Genomic DNA, 23,345 nt, shown 5'->3' with positions numbered 1-23,345 from the left:
GCACCAAACCAGACTGTGATGGATGAGTACAGGACTGATTCAGGGACTGCTGTGTAGAACTGCCTCAACAGCTCCCGTGGCAGACCGTGCTTCCTCAGAAGCCGCAGGAACTACATCTTCTGCTGGGCCTTTTTGAGGATGGAATTGATGTCGGAGAGACTGAGAGACTGTAATTCCCAGGAACTTGAAGTTTTTCAACAGGGTAACTTGCACTTGTTACCAACTACATTTCCAAAGTCATCTTCCCAACATTTACTGTAGCCTGATGAATAAATAATAATATAAATAGTGTGATAATGCTATGTGCTTGCAATGTGACGTCCTCGGTATTTTGAACTCATCTCCATTTTGAGTGACACTATATGGGTGATATGAGGAGGTGTAGTCAAAACAAGATGGCTGATAACCGCCCTTTCTTTCCCTGCTACATACAGTATGCGGACCTGCCTGCATGCACTGAGCATGAAGCGCCTCTCCTCATGCAATGCAACTCCGGAGAACATACATTATGCTGTCATATTGGCTCATTAGATTATACTACTATACTGCTCACACTTTCCAGAACACAAGACTTTTTCATGTTCTGTTTTGTGTACACGCATCGTAAAGAATGCGTTTTGAGTCATCAAGACAAATGCCATTACCAACAATGACCGTAGTTTTATGTTCTAGCACTGTGGTCGGCGGCAGTGTGTAAAAGTGTTTTACTCTGAGGGTTGAAAAAATGCGTGCATGTGGCTTTTAATTGCTCTTACCATCAGGTCCCGAAAAGGTGTGCCAGGACATTTAATAAGAGAGATTTGAATAAGACTCGGAGGACATAAAAAGAGTGTGTGTCATTGGCACAGAGAGCCACTTTGGCCTACCACTTACTGTATCTTTCTCCTTCCTGCTCATTTCTTTTCTTGGAGTGGAACGTTCACATTTCATTATTGAAGCGAAACACTTAAGCGTTCCTCCTTTGAGGAATGAAAGTTCAAAACACAGATATTCTTAAGTTGTCATCATTGAATCAATCATCTATACTGGTTGCATCTTACTCAAAGGAAGTCTTGCAACTAATTGTTGCACCTTGGCAACGAGCTGAATCTGACAGTGCTTGGAACCATCCATTTACATTGACACTAAGGTTCATTATATTGGTTTTATGCCAGATGGCTGACTCTTGTTCCTCTACAATCTCTCTCTCATTAAATTATCTCAAATCAATAGGGCATGCGGCTGCTCCTTGTAACTCCAACCTCACTCTGTACCCAGCTCTTAAAAGCCAGTTCAAACCAGTTGGAAAGTACCAACTACAGACCACCCATACTGGAAGTTATCAAAAGACACAGCTCGGTCGAATATACAGTATATTGCCATTCAGATCAAACATCTATTATTGTTTTGATGGACTGTAATTTCAAATGCAGAAAGCTCTGGTTTGTTATTGCGTCGTTAGCCACTCTTGGCTAATATTTCTCAAGGGGCAACAAGGACCTTATTAATCCAACTCGCTCGTATTGGGCACCCATCGAGCTGCCAGAGAGAATCCATTAGGCCTCATCTTCAATGTATAATACGTCTCAAAGTCTTTCATTGGGATTTTGCAACGTACGCACACAGTACAGCAGCGGTGCTCATGCCCCTGCTTCGCTTGTGAAAGATGCCCTGTTACTATATGTCCCTTCTTCATCAAGGGGTCCCGTTCCAATCTCCCTGCACGCATCTTGATCTTGACTTTCAGTATTTTATTTTATTTTTTTCCATTTTGACAAAATGTTCCATGTCCCAAATGGTTTATACCATTTCTCAATGCATATTTGATGGAAATGCTTGAACCAAGATCCTTTAGAAAGGAGCAAACGTTTATTTCCTCGACATTGTCTAATCAGTTTTAGAAGTGTAATTTCGAAAACGTTTGTGTGTGTGTGTGTGTGTGTGTGTGTCTGTGTGCGTGGGGGGGACAATAAAAATAGTGACTAGTTTTTTTAGTTTTCTACTTTTGTACACCCATAATCTTTACCTTAACATTAGCTGACTGTAGTGAAGTGCAGTTGGCATCTAACTAGCTAACAATTCAAATGTAACCTATGGATTTGCTCAACAGGCAGTCTCTGATGTTGCCGCAGGCAAATGTCCCACTCCTTCATCCACAGTTGTGATGTCACTTCTCCAACTTGACCGTCAGTCTGCTCTTTGAATATAATAAAGCATCTCTGCTCCTACAAGTCACCTCCTTTTTATTCAATCGCCACTCATCCTGTTGCGCGATGGCGCTGTTGCATCACCATCACCTCCATCATGGGGTCCGATGCTTTATTCTGCTGGCTCATCTTCTCCACCAGGGCTGTCTGTCTACACAGCCTTGCATTCGATTCCCTTTTATTGCTTTAACCTCCATCTTTTGACTTTGATACCTTGGTATTCCATTCAATCTTTACAAGACCTGAAGCGTCCAGATGGCCTACATTTCACAAACAAGTTCTCTTGATGTATTTTTTTGCTCCCCAAAAAATCACATTGCACCTACATCAACAAAAAGCACCCAAAGATGATGTTGAAAAATCGCTAATTTATGAAGTTCCCACGTTAAAATGATACGAACACGGCACCGGGCGCCAGCCATTCTCGTCACGAGCTTCTCTCAAGCCAAGCTATCATACACCGTTGCACTCTCACATGAACACATCAGCTAGCACCCTCAAATTATGTTCAATTGCTCATTTAATTTGCTAAAAAAACAAAAAAAAATCACAAAATTATTATTCTGTCATTGATTAAAATGGTGTAATACGGCGTCGGGCACCAACCATAGCCATCGAAGTCCCCCGAAGTCACACGACGCCGCCAGCATCATACAAAAAGCCTTTAAAAGAAAACACCTGTGTCACGTCATCCACATAAACTCTTTCAAAGGTCTTTCAGCCATGACTGATCCAATAAATAAACCCATGAGCTGACGTCACCTGTTTATTTGGGCGGAAATAAATCTGTAGCCCTTATCTCATGTAGGGTGCCTTCCTTCTGCAACAAAGCATTCAAGTGATGGATATTAACAAAACAAGCCTACTCAAATGTATCTAACCTCAGCATTTATACTAATTATTGCCCAAAAAAAAAAAAAACATCCAGACTTTCAATCTATCAATCTTGCATTTCACCTCAGAAAGTCATCATTTTTCCTATATCTGAGAATGTTTGGCCTCTAGATTTGTAAATCCCATAGTATGTGAATGTACATGCTGTTCGTGAATGATGGATGATTGTCTCCGCACGATCCCCTCGACAACTAGTGACCCACCCTGGTAAAACTAGAAGCTGATGAAACGTGATTGGACGCCCTCAAACATCAATGCAAGCTATCTGTGCAAGGGCCCACAGGTGAAGTGTGTTTTCCACCAATTTATGTCGCAGTCTTGATGCCGTATCCACTGGAATGAGCTGCTTGACCCCACGATGCTGCAGTCCTTCTCACTGAATGCTAATCCAGACGCATGTGGCCAATCAGCTCAATTAACATGCGGCGCATTGTGGAGATGCCTGTGAACTCGTGCCCTTATCAACCCTTGAGCGCTACTTGCATGCTCAGACTCCAAAGTGAATGTGTTTATTTATTGTTCTAGTCAAGTAGCGATGATTGCTCGGAAACATGCTTTTGCTTTTTGTGTGCTGTCTTTCTCATAAAGTGTCTTTAATTTCCATAGTTTTGCCACATGCACCACCTAAAGCAGGGTTTTCTCAACTTGTTTATCCCAAGAATAATCAAATAATCATTTATAATTAATCACATCAATCAATATAAATATATGGTAAACAAATGCTACAGAACGGGCATTGATGGAACAAATTTCGAACAAAAAGATGTCAAAAACATAGAAAGCAGTGACATTATTTTTATTCTACTCATCATTTTTCTGCACATTTAGACCTATATTTGTCAAAACTATTGTTAAATCCAAATATTAAATGTAAATCATAAATTTAAATGTAAATTTAAATATAAATAATAAATCTAAATGTTAAATATATATCCAAATATAAATCTTAAATCGAAATGTTAAATATATATCTAAATCTTAATGTTTATTCTAAATGTTAAATATACATGTAAAGGATAAATGCTAAATCTAAATGTTAAATGTTAAATCTAAATGTGAAATATATATCTAAATGTTAAAACTATATCTAAATGTGAAGTACATTTCTAAATCTTAAATTTAAATGTTAAATATATATATAAATGTTCAATGTAAATGTTTAATATATAGCAAAATATTCTATATATAAAAATACAAACGTTTCATGTATATCTAAATGTAAAATCTAAATGTTAAATATAAATCTAAATATAAATGTTAAAGCAGAATGTTTCTGGTGGAACTAAATACTTAGCTATAATGCTAATCTAAACCGTCGTCAGGCAGAGGTACCAAAATAAAATCTCAACGTCAGAGTGTGTCTATCAATCGATGGCTGCCTACTCGCCTCCGCTCGCGTGTTTTCAATTCTTCATTAGCAGCCTGGCCCGCCGGTGTGAAGGCTTTAATTGGCGAGGGCCACTGAGAGCCAGCATTCTGGGAGAAAGGTTTGTCGGGCATCAGCCGCTCACACTAATCCTTTCCATTAACCGTCGCTCTGGACAAAAACAGCCTGCCCGGCCAGGAATTGTGCGGCGTTTCTGTGTGTCTATGCCGTGTTTGGCCACTTTGCCTCACGGGTCCGCGGGTCTGGTCGGCCCAGTAACATTTAGTCTCACACTCGTTGACAGCTCACTAACGAGAGACATTTTTTTTCAGTCTCTCAGGATGCGTTGGATGTGAACTCTTCGCTGCACCGCACTCGGCTTCCTGTTGTCGACTCTGAGTCATTCATTAAAAGCTTCCAAAGCGGACTTACACAAAAATACCAAATCTGGGTTTCCCAATCAGCACTGAGACTAGACTTCATTCGCTAATGACTCATACTTGATCTAATTGCATCCCTTAATTAATATAATAGGACGTTTTAAATTAGTAATCAAGCAGATGTTCACAGTGGCAACAACAATTTGAAGGGTCAATTACAATCTATCCATGCATCCATCCATCCATTTTCTGAGCCGCTTATCCTCACAAGGGTCGCGGGAGTGCTCGAGCCTGTTCCAGCTATCGCCGGGCAGGAGGCGGGGTACACCCTGAACTGGTTGCCAGCCAATCGCAGGTCAATTACAGTCTATAATATTCTTAATTGGGAATTTGATTTCTGCCGGAAGTGCAAAGTGCAAAAGAGCCTCAGGAGTCAGACAGCCATCAAACGTCTAAAACATGTCATGTAATAGTAAATGTCTACATTTTTGGAAATTGCACAGCTCACTTCATTTAAAAAAAAATATATAGATTTTCCTGTGTCTGTACGAGTGAAAATGTAAATTGTAAGGATAAATAATGAACAATATTCAGAAACTAATGCAAATACTATTGCAGGTCACGCCCCCAACTGAAAGAAGAAGAATGCTGGCATGATTTGGCTGCCGCTCCCCCGCCATAAATCCTCACTGGCTGGGACCAGTGATTCTACATTCAAATCTTGCTATCGGTTTGAAAAGAGCAAGCTCCCCCTTAAACTAATAAGAGAATTCCAAAGGCGTCACTTTAGATACAGCCCACCGAGCCCTGGGCCTTCCTCAGCTGCAAGTCAAAACCAGCAGCAGGCAGTCGAGCCAGCATGTTTGCATCAATGCATCCATCTAGTGGCCAAGGGACAAAACTATTGTGTGCGCTTGTACTGTATATGCAGTGTTTGCCGTGCTCCAGTAGCACTAAGTGTCTCTAGGTTACGATTTACTGTACAGTACAGCACAACTGTGATGGAGTTTGTGTTCCAGCCGGGTTACCTTTCTTAGAAAGTATAAACGACATTGTTGTGGTTCATGTTGCAAAGAACACTTAAACATATCTGCAGCATTGATTTTGGAGACGCGTCTTCCACTTCTCCTACTTTGATCTTATTAATAACCATTAATGAAATGATGTTCCATTATACACTGTGTTGTCATTAGTGGCTGTGAGGGCAGAGAAGCTCGAAAGAGATGTTGAAGTTGTTCTGCTCAGCTTCCATGTGCTGGAAATGGAGGCCAGCTGATTAAAACAAGTGACTTGGGTGAGTTGTGTGGCTGTTATCCATTGAAAGAGATCATGGAAAAATGTTTAGTGTGACGTAAAACGTAGGGGCCAAAGTGCAGTGGATCCGCAGGTTGACTTTTGATCAATTGGGGTGGTTGATCGACTCCAGCTTGAATGGGATTGGTGGTACAACGGGTGCATGCATGCATTTCAAAGATTGCTTCATCCATTTTCTGTACAGCTGATGACTTCTCTTTCAAGCAAAAAAAGAATGTTGGAACCTTCTTTCTGTGGGGGAGAACCAGTGTTCCACAGTGCTCGACATGGTTTTAAAAATAGATATACATTATAATGCATGACTGGTATTGGAGACACAGTATTTGTAAAGTACAGTACATGTTATTAGCAGGTACATTTTGTCTTTCTCCTCGGTTAGAAAACAATCTTGTTACACATTTCCCTATGTTATCGTCACTGAGAACAATGATCACGACATGAGAAAACTTGTAGACGCCTAGTGTGCCCCATGATCCTGAAAAAGATAAGTGGACAATTTTCAATGAATCTTTGCCCAAAAAAAAAAAAAAAAAAAGCTTTTATTTCTTTCTTAAATCCATACATTGGATGGAACTGGATGACGAAGAAGAACGGAAGACGATCTACTTGATGGGGGTAGATTAGGCCTGGGGTGTCCAGACAGAGGGTCCAATCCAATTGTTCTGCCTGTCAAGCAAGTGTATCAATACATATTGACTCTTATTTTGAAAGTTTTTTTTATTTTGACACAGGCACCATAGAAACGGAAGTGTTGGGACTCGTCTTATTATTGCATGTAACTGGAGAGAAAAAAGATCGCTTCCAAATTATCAGTGAGCGATTTTATGAAACTCCTGCTGAAGCAACACCTGCATATCATATATTGTTTATTAAGTAATTTAATGTGCAAATGGGCAGTTAAAATTATTTTTTTAAATTTACTTGGTACACGTTTATTAAACTGTTCTTGTGGTCAAGGCCTGGGAATGAGATGAGAAGCAATTTGTTTAACGAAGTGAGACCTCTTACGGACCGCTCGATCTCCGTTGACGTTGTACGTGTTGACGTCAGAGTCGAGTGGGCGGAGCGGAGCCAGGAGCGGACCGCAGACCATCATCATCATCATCATCACCATCATGAGATCAGGCAGGGGCGCCGACCCTTTTCTTTGCCAGCCACGCATGTAAGTGAAGCCAGTATGAAGCGTCTGTTGGTCGGCTTGTTTTACGTCTTCGGTGTGTTTGCGTGCGCGGAAAGCCAACGACATATCGCCGCTGTTCGCTGCTCTTAACGGCTCCGGACTGGACTGGAACCCTCTAACGGGGACTGCCAACGTGAGAGTGCGTCGGTGTACACGAGTGAGAGCTTCTTCGCGTTCTGTGGTGATTTATTGACCTCCTTTACGTCTGTAGAGGCTCAGTTGCGAATTTTATTAATTTTTTTTTTTTTTGGGGGGAACGTGTTTTTTCATAATAGTTTGCTAGAGCGCACTTTCATGTCATTGACGTAAAAATCCACATCATGAATGACAGTTCCCCCCCCCAACATTCATTAAGCCAAGTAAGGCCCCAATGGGACTTAACACCAATATTATTGACATTCTCGCCACTAAGCAAAAATGTCACGAAAAGTATATATCCTGAGATAATGATGATCTCGTCTTGATTTATTCATAAATTGACCACTATTGTATGAATGGCAACAGGTTAATTGCACCTTCTGGTATCTCGTGGAAGAGCATGTGATGGTTCTGCCTGTCACTATATGTCGCTGGCATAGATGGATGAACAAAGATACATTATTTGTGGTAAATACATCAGAATGTTCGCACTAATAGTAAAATTGGCACACCTGATGACGGTGTCTCGTCATTGTTCACGACAGGCGTATATTTCAGCGGATCCTTCTGACCTTAAAGACATCAGCCACACTATCACATCCTACCGCCTCGCTTCCGGTAAGGCTCGAACACAAGGTTGCATACCGGGAATGCAGATTTCCAGTTTGGCTCACATCCTGGGCATTAGTCAGCACCTTAACCAGGACACATTCCTCGAAATTGACTCCAAGTGGTTTATTTTAGCCTCGAGTGCAAAATCTCACTGCACACCACCACAAAAAATAAAAATAAAAAATGTTACAAAAATGATATACAACATCATAAAATAATGTCCATCTCATCTAAACTTACTTACACACTTACGTAACTCAATGTTAATGTTGTAATGTTAATCCACCATCTTGAAATCAAATGTGGCAAATAGACCATCGAGCAACCCCCCCCCCCCAAAGATGTCAGAATTTTGTGACGTCACTGTTGGGTGTTTATGAATGACAATATATAACAATATAATTGTACCTTATGCCATCTAGTGGAAGCACTTTTAATTGTTCTGCCTATCATTACATGTCATAGGCATAGATGGATGAACAAAGACACATCATTTGTCGTGAGTGAATCATTTTGATTTTTCATTAATGAAGTGAAATTGGATAATTTCCCATGGCACACTGCTTGGGAATCACTGGTCTACTCTGATCTAATGAGATAAGCAGCAATCAAGCACATTAGGAAATATTCTGTATTGCTGTGGGTTCCATTTTTTTTTTTGTGAGAGCCGCTTGCAACTTAGTAGTTTGCACATCTGCCTCTTCTTTGAGGTTTGAGGTTGGAATCCCGATTCCGGCCTGCCTGTGTGAAGTTTGCATTTCCTCCCGGTGCTCAAGTGACTTTTCTCTAATTTGGCTTACTCGCACATTTGGAACACATATTTTGTAGCTTCATACAAGACCAAATTGTGAATCCGCTTTATGTGGAACGTCACGTGACTAAATCCGGAAAACAGGATAGCTGACTTCCCGTGTATGCTGTGGTAATGAGCAGGACTGCGGTTTAATGTCGTGGTTGTTTGAAGCAGGACTTGCTAAAATTTTGTTTTCTTTTTGGCTTGCGTCTTCGGACAAAAGTTAAATACATGTATATCACTTCTTTATACAGATATGATAAACACCGCATATTGTCATTGTCATCTTTGGTGGCATCGGCCCCCTTCACTAGTTACCCGAACCGGGAAGAAATACTTAGACCCTTTTTGCTGAATGGGGAAGTAGGTTGCGCATATACCGGATAGGTGTGAATGTGGGCGTACATTGTCGATATGTGCCCTGCGATTGGCTGGCGACTGGTCCAGGGGGGTACCTCGTTTCTCGCCCAAAGTCAGCTGGCATAAACTCCAGCTCACCCGTGACCCTAGTGAGGATTAGCGCTATAGAAAGTGGAGGGATGATGTCAGTTTATTATTTTTTTCCCCCAGAGTTCTTATTTGTAGACTTGCATCGTGGTCTGGCTGCTCCATATGAATCTCAGAGGCTGCATGTTGAGCACCCTCATCCAAAGCCGTGTCATGGCCCAATTTCACCTGACGCTGCACAATTCAAGCAGAGAGGCATTTTCTACAGTCCATAATTACAAAACGTGCGCACGCACGCACATGGTGCCAAGTGGTGTTAACAGTGATGAATTGATGGTGCGTTCACTGTGCCCGTTTCCATCGTTCCTCCCTGAGGATTTTGTAAGGATGGGCATGTGTTTTCTCGTGTACAGCACATGCACGTTGTGCACATACTGTATAAAGGGTGGCAAAGATCTGGTTTGACATGACAAGCGACTGTGTCGCTCTGGAAAACTCTACTAAGTGGTTGAGAGCTCAACTGGCTCTTCAGGGCACCGCTAATGCAGCCATTCATGTCTCACGCTGATGGTCAGACCACCGTGATGACGCAGCCCTCTTCCGCTTACTCCTCCTCTTCGTCCTCCTCCTCCTCAGCCTTTTCCCGCTACACTCACGTTATCTTCCCTGCTGAGCTTTGGATGAAAGCTCTAATCTGTTTGCATACACTTATTAGCATTTACATAAGCGTTGCATTTACAAAAGCAGCATTGGATTGTTTTCTGAAGTGCTTCTCCTCTGATTTGGCGCCCAGCTCCATCTTCGGCATCACGTACAGCGAAGAGATGCTGATTGTGGAAGAGATCACAAGGTGAGCAGCTTGCTGTATGCTTGCTTGCCTGTCACAGGGTCTGCTTATAGACTGTATGTATGCACAGAGGCTGGGCCATAGGTTGCAAAGAGGGTTTTGCTGAAGATGGCTGCGTGTTGCTTGGAGGCGTGTATTCAAACCAGGGCTGCCGAGATTAGTCGACGAGTCACGATTACGTCTATGATCAAAATCGTCAACATCTTAATACATTTTTTGAGAAGCTTTGTTTTTCTCTCAAAAGTGCCCCAATCCTCCCGCTGCTCAGCGTGCTCGCCTGTTTTCGGCCTTCTGGCCGTGATCCACATCCTCAGTAGTGATCGTCCGGGTCAGCTCATGTCGTACCCAGAAGAACTACGCCTAACCGGTGTTAGCAATGGAGCCTGAAAGTTTGAGCATTTCACCTGAAATACTAAACAGGAATGCGATGCAAAACCTGCGAGACAGAATTTGCCTTTCGTGGCAGTGCTACAGTGGTCCACGAGCATCTAAAAAGGAAACGCGTTGTCTGATTCCGTTTCTGACAAAGAGGGACTATCATCTCGGTAAGCTATTTGGCTAGTTCGCTGCTAATATTAGTGTAAACTGCAGTGAACTACTTGCTTAAAGCTACAAAAGTTAACATTAGCTTAAGGCTAATGATGACTATTTCAAAGCCTTAGCATACAGGTTGTAGGTTTGTTGAAGCATTCTCATCACAAATATGAGTAGAAGAAAAATACGATGTAGCAGGCCATTTTAGCGACGTGCCTACGTGGTGGCCATGTTGGCGTAGGCAACATTCCTATGAAAATATATCAACTTGCTCATTTCAAAATCGGCTCAAATTTTTTTCTTCTTTTCTTTTTTTTTGTCAATGCCAACGCATGTGCTCTTAATACAGCACATGCATTTGTAAAAAGAGCCCCCCCCAAAAGATCTTACCTGTGAAAGGTTTCTTGGTTCCAAGTTCCCTTGTTGTGATTGTACATAGTTTTTGGTTGCATTTTAAAGTGCACTAAACAGTTACAGCTTAAAATGTAATATGCTGTATAAACGGGTCAATTATGCTGGTACAAGCTGCAAAGTTTGTTACAAGTTGAATGCACTATTATCTTAATTAGCTTCCAGGTTGAGGTGCAAAACACTTCAAACTGGGAGCTAATGATGGTTGGATAAGAGCATCTGCGTGCTGGTGTGCTAAGCTGCTATTTACATGATCCCATTAGTTGACGAATTACAAAAATAATCGGTGACTAGTTGACTATCTAAATAATTATTTGTGGCACGCCTACACTAAACGTTGCGTAATTTACAGTGTACGCTTCGTCCTTTTGTATTATTCACGTCGACTTGTCGCCCCTTGAGCCGTATTGTATGGAGTAGCTAGGATAGAGATGTGTGCACTGTTTTGTTGCAATGTATTCGCTACGGCTACGTTGCAACAATTTCAGTTTCGGGTTCGCCATCGTAATCGTCGTCACACTTTTGCTCTTTGCCACCGTTCTGTGGCGGTGTCACATGAAAAGACAAAGCAGTTCATAATCTTTTCAATGCTTACAGAGCTGAAGTCTCGCGGGAATTGCAGAGATTTGAGTGTTAATGTTCCTTTGTTAGTTTGGGAAAGAAATGAGCAACGATTTTGCAATGGGACTGATGCTAAACTGCGTCATGATTCTTTTGTGAATTTAAAATCTAAAATCTTGTCACCTGCAGATCAGTGTCACAATGAAGCGATGACCGACTCATTCTCTCGTTGTATTGTAATTATCATTCATTCGTTTTACCTATCCGTCCCAAGTGTGGTGTTTTGTTGCTGTGGCTGCATTGTCTCCAGTATGACTAACTCCCACACTTCCCAAATGAAGGTGAAATTCCTTTGTAAAAGCTGTGGTTTCTCTTGGCAACAAGCTGCCAGCTTCCCTCGGTTCCGGGCCTGCTTTGAGGAAAGGGGCAGAATAAGGTCACAAATTGTGCTGTAACTTGGAGGCATACATCGATAAATAAGCAGAGTGAAGCAATCTCAAGCAGGTAATAATACTAATACTAATATTTCATTTCATTTAAAATGAACAGTACAAAAACATAAGAGAACATGAAACATCCATTAAAATGGCAAATCACTTGGGCAACAGCAGAGTGAAGAGGCAGTCGGAAATAAGTGTGTTTTGAGTCTGGATTTGAAGAGGGTCAGTGGGTAGTGAGTTCTAAAGACAATGTTAAGCAAGCTGTCTGGTTTTCTTACGTAGATGTCACTTTTGCAAAAGCACATCAAAATTGAATTCCTCGCTAGGAATAGTCGGCTCGTGAAAAGTTGATGTTGAGGTTTTGCAATCAGGCAAAAACATCCTCTTGAAACTTTTCTCCGCACTTGTTAATGGGTCCACATGTAGCGCGAGCTCACTTTCCTAGTGCAGTACTATGTTTCACGATGATACCGCTCAGTTCGCTGACTTATCTCAAGAGGTGACAATGTTGGTGAGTTGTCCGTGCCTCGTTGCTCACCTGCTGGCACCACAATGAGCGAGCGCTCCATGCCCCACGATTACTTGCACTCCAGTCACCTAAAGCGTATTTTGACCCTAACACACATTCCCCTTCCTTCCCACTTGCCACTTCTGTGCTCCTTTCGTGCCATCTCCGGTATGAGATTTCATCTGGCGTGTAGGTGCTTTCCCACTTGTTGACACTTGAGGAATAGGAGCTGCTGGCCAAGCTTCTCTCCCGCGACTGTTAAACACCTCTCTGCTTCGTAAGGTCACCAATTTGCAGTGCTAACATGTATCGAATGCTCTACTAGCATGCATATCCTTTTTCCGTACGGACAGAAAATTTGTCCCCCACCATCAAAACGTAAGTTCTGAGTTAGGATGCAGTTAACATGATGCAGCTCTGCAGACATAGTGAATGATTCATTACAGGATAATGTGTTGTTGAGCACACGCACTACTTATCCTATAAACAGCGCAGCTCCATTGCATGTTGAGCCTCGTGCTGCGTCATGAGATGGGACTCGCATGCATTCATCACTTCTCCCTCCACATCACCGCAGCGATGAGAAAATGCACGTGACGCAGCAAAACCACCCAAGATGATTATGAAGCCTCTGTGAAAATAAATGCAAGGTTTGGGAACAGAAGCCATGGTAATGTTGTAATATCACGAGAATGTAATACAATGAAATACAGTAATCCCCTATTAATTGCAGGTGGTACGTTCCAGAAACACCTGCGATAGATGAAAAGCCGTCATATATATACACAGTAGAGAGACCATATACAGTAGAGACCATATCGTTAGCCAATTAGCATAATTCAACGTTTTTGGAAAACAAGAAGAAAACCAAAAAATTCAATAAAATAAAGGAATCTCGTTGCCTCCAACGTTTGCGGATTACGATAACCTGGGTGACTGACAATCTACACAAACATCAAGCAAAAACATTTTCACGAAGCACGTTGCTATTTTTTTTAAAATTATTATTGAATGTGTTAAACATTGTAAACATATTTGAACATGCACAAACATTTTGTAAGGATGAGTCTATAGAAAATACTGTACATAAAAATAATAACTAAAACCATCTGTTTTATAGTGTAGTTGAAGAAGACCTCACATGCTGTACTGCAGGAACATTGAAACTTTTTAAACAAATTGCAAACGTTTTTCAACGCACAAAAATTGCGATATAGCGAAATCGCGATTGGTGAAGTAGTGGGGAAGCACTCTACTCTTCTTTTTTGTTTTCCGGCTTTTTCTACGGAGGCATTACAGGCTTTGCATATGAACAACTGTAATTCGTTTTGAGTTGTTTTAAAAGGGACCTATTATGGAAAATTGACTTTTGAACTGCTTGTATACAAGTAGCATGTTCTGTTTGCGCCAAACTATTTTTTGTTGGATTCTTTTATATTCATCAGGTGTCTTTTCATATAGATCCCAGGTTGGACTCTCATTTTATTTGGAAAATAAATATTATTTTGACAGGTATGCATGAGAAACGTTTGGGTCGGAAACTTTCCTAAAAAGAAGAAATCAGTTCCGATATTTAAATTCTGTGGCGGTATTTTGGGCAGTTTTGATTTCAGTTCATTTTACTATATTCACTGTACCTTCAGTTGTCATGTTCATCGTCAGTTTCTTAATAAGATGTTCTGAAAGGCACTTTGAACATGTGGAGTTAGGATTTAAAATATGATGTAGATAGTGTATACTTTCAAAGACTATTTTTTAACAATGCATTTTCTTTATTGTTCTTAACGTCGATAGAGTAAAAGGGAGTCGCAAATTGGCGACAATAGGAAAATGGAGGTCCCAAGGGTGACAACAGTTGAGAAGCACCGCTCGAGCACACGCACTTGCTGAAATAAAGTATGCAATAGTTCTCTTTACAATCGTTCTTGAACACAGGTGAGGTGTTCTCGTGAGAATCAATCCATCTCAATTTTAGTTTTCCTCAGAATAGGCATGACAAACGTTCACTCTGTGTGACTTGTGTGCCATCTGGTTGGTCCTGTTGCTGGAAAGCTGAGCGCCACAATTTGTCAGCTGGGCCTCAGAGAGTTGCTCGTCGCACAATGGGACATTGTGCCCGCCTCTGTCAGGGAACCACCTTTCATTCAGCCATTCATTCACACGCACTCCGAGCCAGCGGGATGAACCTGACACGGCCGGGTGAAAGCACACAGAGGACCGCTGCCGCCGTCTCTCAAGCCCCTCTGTCGCCCCCTGTCACTTTTCTCTCAGATACAAAGACTAAGCTGCATCTCTTATCACACTTTTTGCAGCACGCTGAAGTCATCTCCTCCGCTGTCACAACTGACACAACTATGCTATTCTTTGCCTCCCAGGCCTACTGTTCACACACACGCACTTGCACACACAAACACACGCAGAGTACAATAACGATTGTTCATGTTTCCTGAGTATGCTGTTTTGATGCAGCTGCTGAATGAGATACGGTTCAGTTTATATTGGTTAACACACATGTACTCTTGCTGTCACTTTTCCACTCAGTTTGGGACACACACAGACACACACAGACACACACAGTCATAGCCGATCATTGCTGCCAGAACTCTCTGGCCTAATTCCCCTCTCATTGACGTGTGCGGCCGTCAGCGAAAGTGGCGTCGCTCGAAGAGCAGCGATGGGCACGGCCGTCCGTGTGCTTGGGCGGGAACAAAGAGAGGTTTGCTACTCACAAACTCTTGGATTCTTCTGGAATGCTGCATAGTTTCAGATGAGAACAAGTATTGTACAGTACGTATGGGCTGACCTGTACTTTGGCTTGTTTCATTTATAAGAAACTGTGTATGCAGAGGCTGTAATTTCACAGTGCTCACATATAACTCCTACAATGCTGTATTCAAATTATTATTTTTAATTAAAACTTAAAAGATTTGACAGGTTTCATGTTTTTGAGGCCTATCTCCCTCGAAATAGCAACAATTGTTTAATAATGATAATGGATGTGACACATTCGTCCCACAACGTAAGCTGCCAAAGGAAAGCTGATAGTTGCTGCACTATGAAATCGGTTGTTGTCTGTTTTCTACGATCTGTATGCATGCAGAGTGCTCAAATGAAGCGATAAGGGAAAGAGTAATGATCGTTTTATTCTTCTTACTGACACTGTTACTTCCTGCACATATGAAATGACATATCATAATACTAACTTAAAAATCAATTCAATTTAAAACCACAACTGTGCAATACATTCACAGTGAAGCCCTGCTGTTTGCGAGGAATAGACAGCGAGCTCTGCTCCGAATAGCAAAGATTTGTAATTGTCGCCCCTTCCTAAAATTTTTTTGAATTGCCTATAGATGTCACAAAATAGTGACAAAGCACTAAATGTGTAAATAAAAATCTTCAACTCATTTTGACATAGTTCCTTGACACCAAAATGCCACCAGATGGCACAAAAACATGGAATAGGTGAGTTTTTTTTAACAAATAACAGAGGGCAGGATCCGTAAAAATGTGAATGCCAAACTGGGACTATGCAGGGGTTCACTGTGTAGTCATGTTTTTCCAGGTGCTATTGACTGGAAGCTGTAAACAAAATTTCCGCACCGGGATCAACAAAGTTGTTTGAGTCTGAATCAGCCATTGATGTTTCTGTACACCTAAAACAATCCTTCTGTGTCAGCTCAAGGTACTCTCTGACTTATTTACCTGCCAAATGCTCCACCACGAGTTAGCGTTTATTTTTCAAGACGTTGTTTTTTTGACTTTGTTTTTTTTGCCACTCGATGTGTTGCCCCAGGTCTGTGTTGTGTTGTGTTGTCACCGTCTCCCTCAGTCAATGACAAAGGCAATGACAGCAGCAATACATGGTTGATGTGTGTTTTCACGTGTGTGTGTGTGTGTGTGTGTGTGTGTGTGTGTGTACATGGGTATGAGGCAGCTTGACATGTCTCCAAAAGGCTCATTGTCTATGTGGGCTTGTTTGTCGTTCACCTTTCTGCTGACCCCTGTTGTCACCAGTTGCTGATAATCGCCGGCGTGCTGCGCAGACCAAAATGCTCAAATAGTGCATTAGCCTGTTTGTATGGTTTATTTAAAGTGAAGTTGGTATCTCAATGATTGTATTGTGCAGAAAAGCGGACTCAGTGTGACAGTCAAGCTTTCGCCCTTGAAAGAGGATTTAGGTGGAATATAAAAAGCATAGACAATCAGGGTAACATCCAGTCCTGTGCTTGAATCAGCTTAGGGCAGAGGGGGGAGATTTGCAGCCTCTGGGGGAGGGATGGGCACCAGTGACTTCAGGTTCAGCTTCAGGACACAATTATAACTCTGATTTCCCCTCTTCACTTGCAAGTTCTGCAACAACTACACATCAGCCATACAGAAGATTCCCTACTTTCTCCATCCGTGCTGGGAGTCCACTGTATATTATTAGTTTGCCAACCAATTGGCAAGTGATTCCCAACCACCGTTTGACTCCATTTTAGTGTGCTGTGGTAGATCATCTAGTGAGTTGTGGGAAATTATCCAATTTCACTTTCTTGGTCTGAAAATTATTTCATTTCTACAAATAAATTTGTTCATCTATCTCTGCTAGTGACTTATAGTGACAGGCAGCTCTTCCAATAAATGGCAGAAGGCGCAATTAACCTGCGTATCCACCTGTTGCCATTCATACAACGGAATGATGGCCAACTGTTCAACTAAACATGTCCACATTTCACACAAAGTCCATTTGTGAGTAAACCGAGACAAAATCGTAATTATTACAGTATGCGTATTATGGGTCATTTTCGTATAAATTGATCAATACCGGTAAAGACATATTAATAAAAAAAAAAGAAAAAAGAAAACGATTATATTTTAGCAATTTTATTTTTTATGCCACCTGTGTTTTATGTGTGGAAATGTCTCCCATGCTGAAACAGCCACACTTAAAGTCCTATTTTCAAAAGCTTATTGATGATTTGAAATTTTCGGCATTCATAATAAGGCAGTCCTTATTGACAGCGCAAGTGGTGGTGGCCCATTGAAATACTCTTATTTTTTTTTATAACGGTAAAGACAAAAGTGCATTACAGTCTAGGCATCAACAGCTTGATAAAAGTCATGTGAGTTGCACACTTTCCGTGTTGCCCTTCAAACTCTGCAGATACCAGCGCAAAAATGATCCTAACAACTCATTAAACCACTGTTGACGCTTGTCTTTATACAATCGTAATAAGGGCCAAGACATGCAATAGTTCCATTCCTTTCACAAATTCATACATATTCATTCATATCTCATCTATTTTGCTGTCTGCTATTTTGTGAATGCAAAATGACTGCATCATCCTGGAACTTCAGCGCACAGAAACCACTGGTGTATTGCAACAGCGTAATGAGGCTCTCTCCAGTGGCATCAATGGTGCAGACAGCTTGAGTGACAAAGAAGGACCGTTTGTAAAAGAAGCAAAACAAAAAAAAAGGTAACTCTCAAGACGCTAAGATGCATTTGTGTGAGTTTTAATGGAAAAGGCAGTTGAAGCAATCGGAGAAAATTGTAATATCCCAAAATGTAATTAGCTTCTTCAGAAAACATGTTGCAAATCATAAAACTTCATTTGTGAAACCTCAGGATAAAGACATTTTGGCATTAAAAGTGTGAAAAATATTACTGTAGAATATATATTTTTTCTTAAAAACAATTGACCTTTTGACAGATAACTGCCAATAACTGAAATACTCATATCAGTAAACTTTTTTTTTTTTAAAGGAAATTCAGTGGACCATGCCTTTATTGTTACTGATCAAATTATTTGAAAATAACCCTTATACTTGTTGTGACATTTTTGTTTGGGGGTGTGTGGTGAGGTTTTCTTAATGTGAAATACTGTGTGTGCCTTGGCTCAATGAAGGTTGGGAAACACTACATGACGCCACCTTGTGGTCCTAATCAATGCTGCTATATGTTTTTATACGTTATATGTTTTATATTATATTTGGAACTCGGTCATTTTGGCTTGTAAACAGCTTTTCTTTCATATTTTAATTTGCAGCAGTTGAGAAAATTGGGAGCGAAATCCTAATGGCGTGTTTGCAGCTTTCGTCCTTCAAAATACCAAGTTGGTCCTGTTACATAATAAGCATGAAAAACTACCTACGCCTAACGCTGCTTAACACTGGCCAACACACATCGAACAAATAGCGACAGCAACATTTAGTCCGGGTGCGCTAATACACACGGATACTAAATAAGCTCCTAGTGGAACACAGTGCCATACAGTCGGCATGTTTTGTTTACTGCACAGTGAAGGTCTTCTGATTGCAAGCGGAACAGATGATTTATTTGAGTATTTCTAGGTCAGGGAGTGAATAGAAGACATTTTGAATTGTAAATGATTCACTTTATTTCCTTTTATTCATGCATCTGCTCTCTCTCAGTTGATCCACAAGACTGAGTCCTTCCGGGTTGTGACAGTTGGGCTGATGGTAAGTGTTTTGTTTTGGTTTTTGATGTACTTTGCCTCATCTTTCATTGTCTCGCTCTGTCATGACTCGTAATTTGCTCATGAGACAATATCGCTTTTGGAAAATTCAGGTTCCTTGCTATGATACAAAAAGGTAAAAGATATTAATTCTGGTGTTAAACAGACGACACTGTCTACCAACAGGCAGATTAATTAGCTCGCATATTTTCAGACTTTTTAAAAAATAAAATAAAATTCCTTCCTCTGTAGTTTCAGCGGGTTGCCCCTCCCGCTCCGCCTCCGAGGACTCCTCGAGGCCCCGCTTTCCCGACCTTGACCGAGCCGCCAGCCTCGTGGATCTCCACGCAGCCAACCGGGGCTGTGGCCCTGCAGGTGTGATGAGGCGTGGGACCAGCCTGCAGAGCAGGCGCAGTAAGGGCTCAGGATCCGGGAGCGGAGACCGCGACCCGCTCTTGAAAGGCAGCCCCCACGCCCCGCATCGCCGCTATACCCACGATCCGCAGCAGCACATCAGCCGCCCGCGCTCCTCGTCTGCCAATGATACCGCACCCAGTAGCCCCGCCCCCGGATGCGCAGGAGGGGAAGCGGTGCTGTCGTCAGGGTACCAGTCAACAGATGAGACAGACAGGGTGAGTGACTCCTCAACACTGTCATTCCTAAACTCGATGTTTTGCCACCTCACTAATTAGGTTTTAATGTCACAAACAAAAGCGAGTACACAGTGCTGAGAAAGTGGTGTATGTCCTCGACGCATCCGTATTAACAGTGTTTACTGTTGTATGCTTGAAACAGACCAAACAACTGTCTGTGTCCCTACCGCATTTGCACAGGTTCCTGCAGAAACACACTTCAAAGGGCCTGGGGGAATGTCGAAACAGTAAATATGTTTATTGTGATGTAACGAGAGGTAAACCAGAGCTGACACAGAATGTTCCACAAAAAAATGGTTTTATTTGCTTTCGGCACAGCTGGTTGTTTCAACTGTAACAGAAATCCAGAAAGGAGCCTAATGTTAAATTCCAATCAAAATGTTCCAACAAAAAGTCGTTTCTTCTAACTCCAATTCAACCGTCCTCCAAGTCGGCTGTTAGCTTCCCCAAGCTCTTCCCAGTCCTCTTCTCAGTGTTCCTCTGCCCCTTTGTGCTCTTCCCCCTCCAAACTCTCTGATGATGATTTGGACCCCAGTGTGTTATTGGGGAGGAAAATAAAAAAAAAAAAGGAAAAAAAAAAAGTTATTGTATACACGGGCATAGTTCGACCCAGGTTGAAACCAGCTGCGGTGGGTGCCAACGATTTTCCCTTTTAAAATCTATAGCAACCAAATCACTAAATTAGAAACACGAACTTTGCGTATGTAATCTAACTCTCTGTTCGCAGGAGTTACTTGTTGTTCGTGGAAACTGGACACATCAACTAGCGACAATAGATAAATATTTAGTTTAATTCCATTTGGTGAAGTTACTTTCAGTTAAACGGGTCATGAATAATTGGGTTGAAATAAAAATAATATTTTCCCTGGCATTTAGGAGTGCACGTGGGAGTTGTTTTCGATTGGTGTTTGGATTATGAGGAGGTCCTTGGAAAAATGCCTCCCCTGTAAGGGGGTCCCTGGACGCACACAAAAAAAGTAGTACTGCTTCTAAGGTTAGATGCATCACAACATAACGTAAAAAACATTCATGAGACATGCTATATGGGTTTTCTTTATTATTTTTTTTAATAATGTTTAACTTGCATAGCCTTCTGTTTAGTGTTGTAAACAAAAACCAATGGAAGTCCTTGTGTGTTGAATGAATGAGCCGTCTCAAACACAGCTGGAACGCTCATGCTTTCCTTCCCTTTCTGGCAAGTTGCAAACTTCTAAAGTGAGCTGCCAAATTTGTGGCTGTTGTTCAACTTGAAAAGTATTCCACACTAATCACCTTCTTCCACAACAAGCCACTTGCCCGCTTGCTTTGTCAAATAAGATACAGTAGATAGACAGATAGATAGATGGATGGAGGGATGGAGAGATCCAATGTATGAAATTAATTGACAGACGAAAACGGACATTTTCTCTATAATTATAGTTAGCGAGTTTTGTAAACATATAATGTAGTTTGAGTTAGTTATTGTTTTTTTTTTAAATTATTTTCTTTTATTTCTTTTACGAAAACGTTTCTTTTAATTTGTAGTTTTCAATATTTCATTCGTTTTCGTTAACTAACCTCACAGTCAGTGCAGGTTAAAATCTCGACTCTGCCCTTTCTGTGTGGGGGATGGAAAGTTGTCCCGTTTTTTGGTGGGTTTTGTCAGGGTACTCAAGTGTCTTCCTACATTCCAAAAACATGCATATGTTGAGTTACCTAAGATTCTAAGTGGTGTAAATCTGAGAGTGAATGGTTATTTGCCTACATGTGCCATAGAGTTGACTGGCAACCAGTCTAGGTAGTCCAAAAAAGCTGGGACAGGTGGCAAAAAGACTGAGAAAGTTGAAGAATACTCATCAAACACCTGTTTGGAACGACATCAACAACACAACAACATCCCACAGGTGAACAGGCTAATTGGGAACAGGTAGGTGCTATAATTGGGTCTAAAAGGAGTTTCCCCGAATTCCTCAGTCATTCACAAGCAAAGATGGGGCGAGGTTCAACACTTTGTAAACAAGTGCGTGAGAAAATAGTCGAACAGTTTAAGGACAATGTTCCTCAACGTACAATTGCAAGGAATTTTGGGATTTCATCATCTACGGTCCATCTTCTCTGGGCCCGAGCTCATCTAGGATGGACCGATGCAAAGTGGAGTCCACATTTCAAATTGTTTTTGGAAATTGTGGACGTCGTGTCCTCCAGGCCAAAGAGGAAAAGAACCATCCGGACTGTTATGGATGCAAAGTTCAAAAGTCAGCATCTGTGATGGTATGGGGCTGTGTTAGGGCCAATGGCATGTGTAATTTACACATCTGTGAAGGCACCATTAATGGTGAAAGGTACTAACAGGTTTTGGAAACACATATGCTGCCATCTAAGCAACGTCTTTTTCATGGACGCCCCTGCTTATTTTGGCAAGAAAATCCCAAACCACATTCTGCACGTGTTACAACACTACTGGCTTCGTAGTAAAAGACTGCGGGTACTAGACTGGCCTGCCTGCAGTCCAGACCCGTTTCCCATTGAAAATGTGTGCCGCATTATGAAGCGTAAAATACGACAACAGAGACCCCGGACTGTTGAACAGCTGAAGCTGTACATCAAGCAAGAATGGGAAGGAATTCCACCTACAAAGCTTCAACAATTAGTGTCCTCAGTTCCCAAACGTTTATTGAATGTTATTAAAAGAAAAGGTGATGTAACACAGTGGTAAACATGACCCTGTTCCAGCTTTTTTGGAACGTGTTGCAGCCATAAAATTCTAAGTTAATGATTATTTGCTAAAAACAATCATGTTTATCAGTTTGAACATTAAATATATTGTCTTTGTAGTGTATTCAATTAAATATAGGTTGAACATGATTTGCAAATCATTGTATTCTGTTTATATTTATGTTTAACACAACGTCCCAACTTCATTGGAATTGGGGTTGTACAATGTCTCTCACCCAAAGTCAGCTGGGATAGGCTCCGGTTCACCCACGACCCCAAACGACACAAATGCCTTACAAAATGGACAGATGGATGTTTCATCCTCTCAAAGTGACAGTTAGGTCAACCCGTTGGCTAGAGGGCGCTGTTGGATCAGTTACCATGAGGCTCATTGGGCTTTGGTCCATGTGGTGGTTGTATAGCTGAGCTTTGGTTTAATTCCACCAGTTGTATTTCGTGTGGGCTTTTTGTTTGTAAATCAGGGTACATCCAAAGCACGAGTGACTACTGCTGACCTGACTTGAAAACCAAGACAAAATCTTGTCATGTTTGGGACACCAGTTCAAATGTAAATTACGGCAGGCCTTCTGTCTTCCTTGGAAGCCATTCAGCTCACGTAACATTGTCTTTTCAGTGACACGTCACACGTTCAAACTGCGGTGGTAAAGAAGAAGGGGGAAAGCATCGTTCAACCAATTTCCTCTTTTCTCAATCACTCTGCTTTTTTCAAATGACACAAATTAGTGTGTTTACTATGAGAATGCTTACGTTTTTGCCATCTGGAAGTACGTATGACGTCATGGTGAAAAGTGTGATGACTGCTGTCTAGGTGCGGGCGATATTGGCCCCCCCCCCAAAAAAATTAAAATTTTACGATAGCGATAATTCGACGATATCCAAAAACAACGGTTTAAATCCCTACT

The 23,345-nt window shown here is 41.5% G+C and overlaps 1 protein-coding gene across 7 annotated transcripts in view; it reads left to right on the top strand.

Annotated features, from left to right (window-relative positions):
- Positions 1-7,186: 7,186 nt before the first annotated feature.
- The window catches only part of tmcc1a (transmembrane and coiled-coil domain family 1a), a 45,748-nt gene continuing 29,589 nt past the window's right edge, over positions 7,187-23,345 (top strand). For 2 of the 7 annotated variants that reach the window (XM_061769645.1, XM_061769567.1), the window contains exons 1-3: positions 7,187-7,302; positions 19,032-19,079; positions 19,328-19,707. In XM_061769645.1, the coding sequence (XP_061625629.1) occupies positions 19,456-19,707 (252 nt within the window). In that variant the 5' untranslated portion in view covers positions 7,187-7,302; positions 19,032-19,079; positions 19,328-19,455. Of the gene's footprint in view, positions 7,303-7,336; positions 7,478-10,141; positions 10,161-15,257; positions 15,328-17,954; positions 18,077-19,031; positions 19,080-19,327; positions 19,708-23,345 lie in introns of those variants that run through there. The other 5 variants (XM_061769602.1, XM_061769584.1, XM_061769611.1 and 2 more) reach the window with 5 other exon arrangements.

The sequence above is a fragment of the Phyllopteryx taeniolatus genome, chromosome 1, assembly GCF_024500385.1.
Source record: "Phyllopteryx taeniolatus isolate TA_2022b chromosome 1, UOR_Ptae_1.2, whole genome shotgun sequence".
NCBI lineage: Eukaryota > Metazoa > Chordata > Actinopteri > Syngnathiformes > Syngnathidae > Phyllopteryx > Phyllopteryx taeniolatus.
Note: the sequence above shows the minus strand (reverse complement) of the source record. Positions and strands in the feature narration are given on the sequence as shown.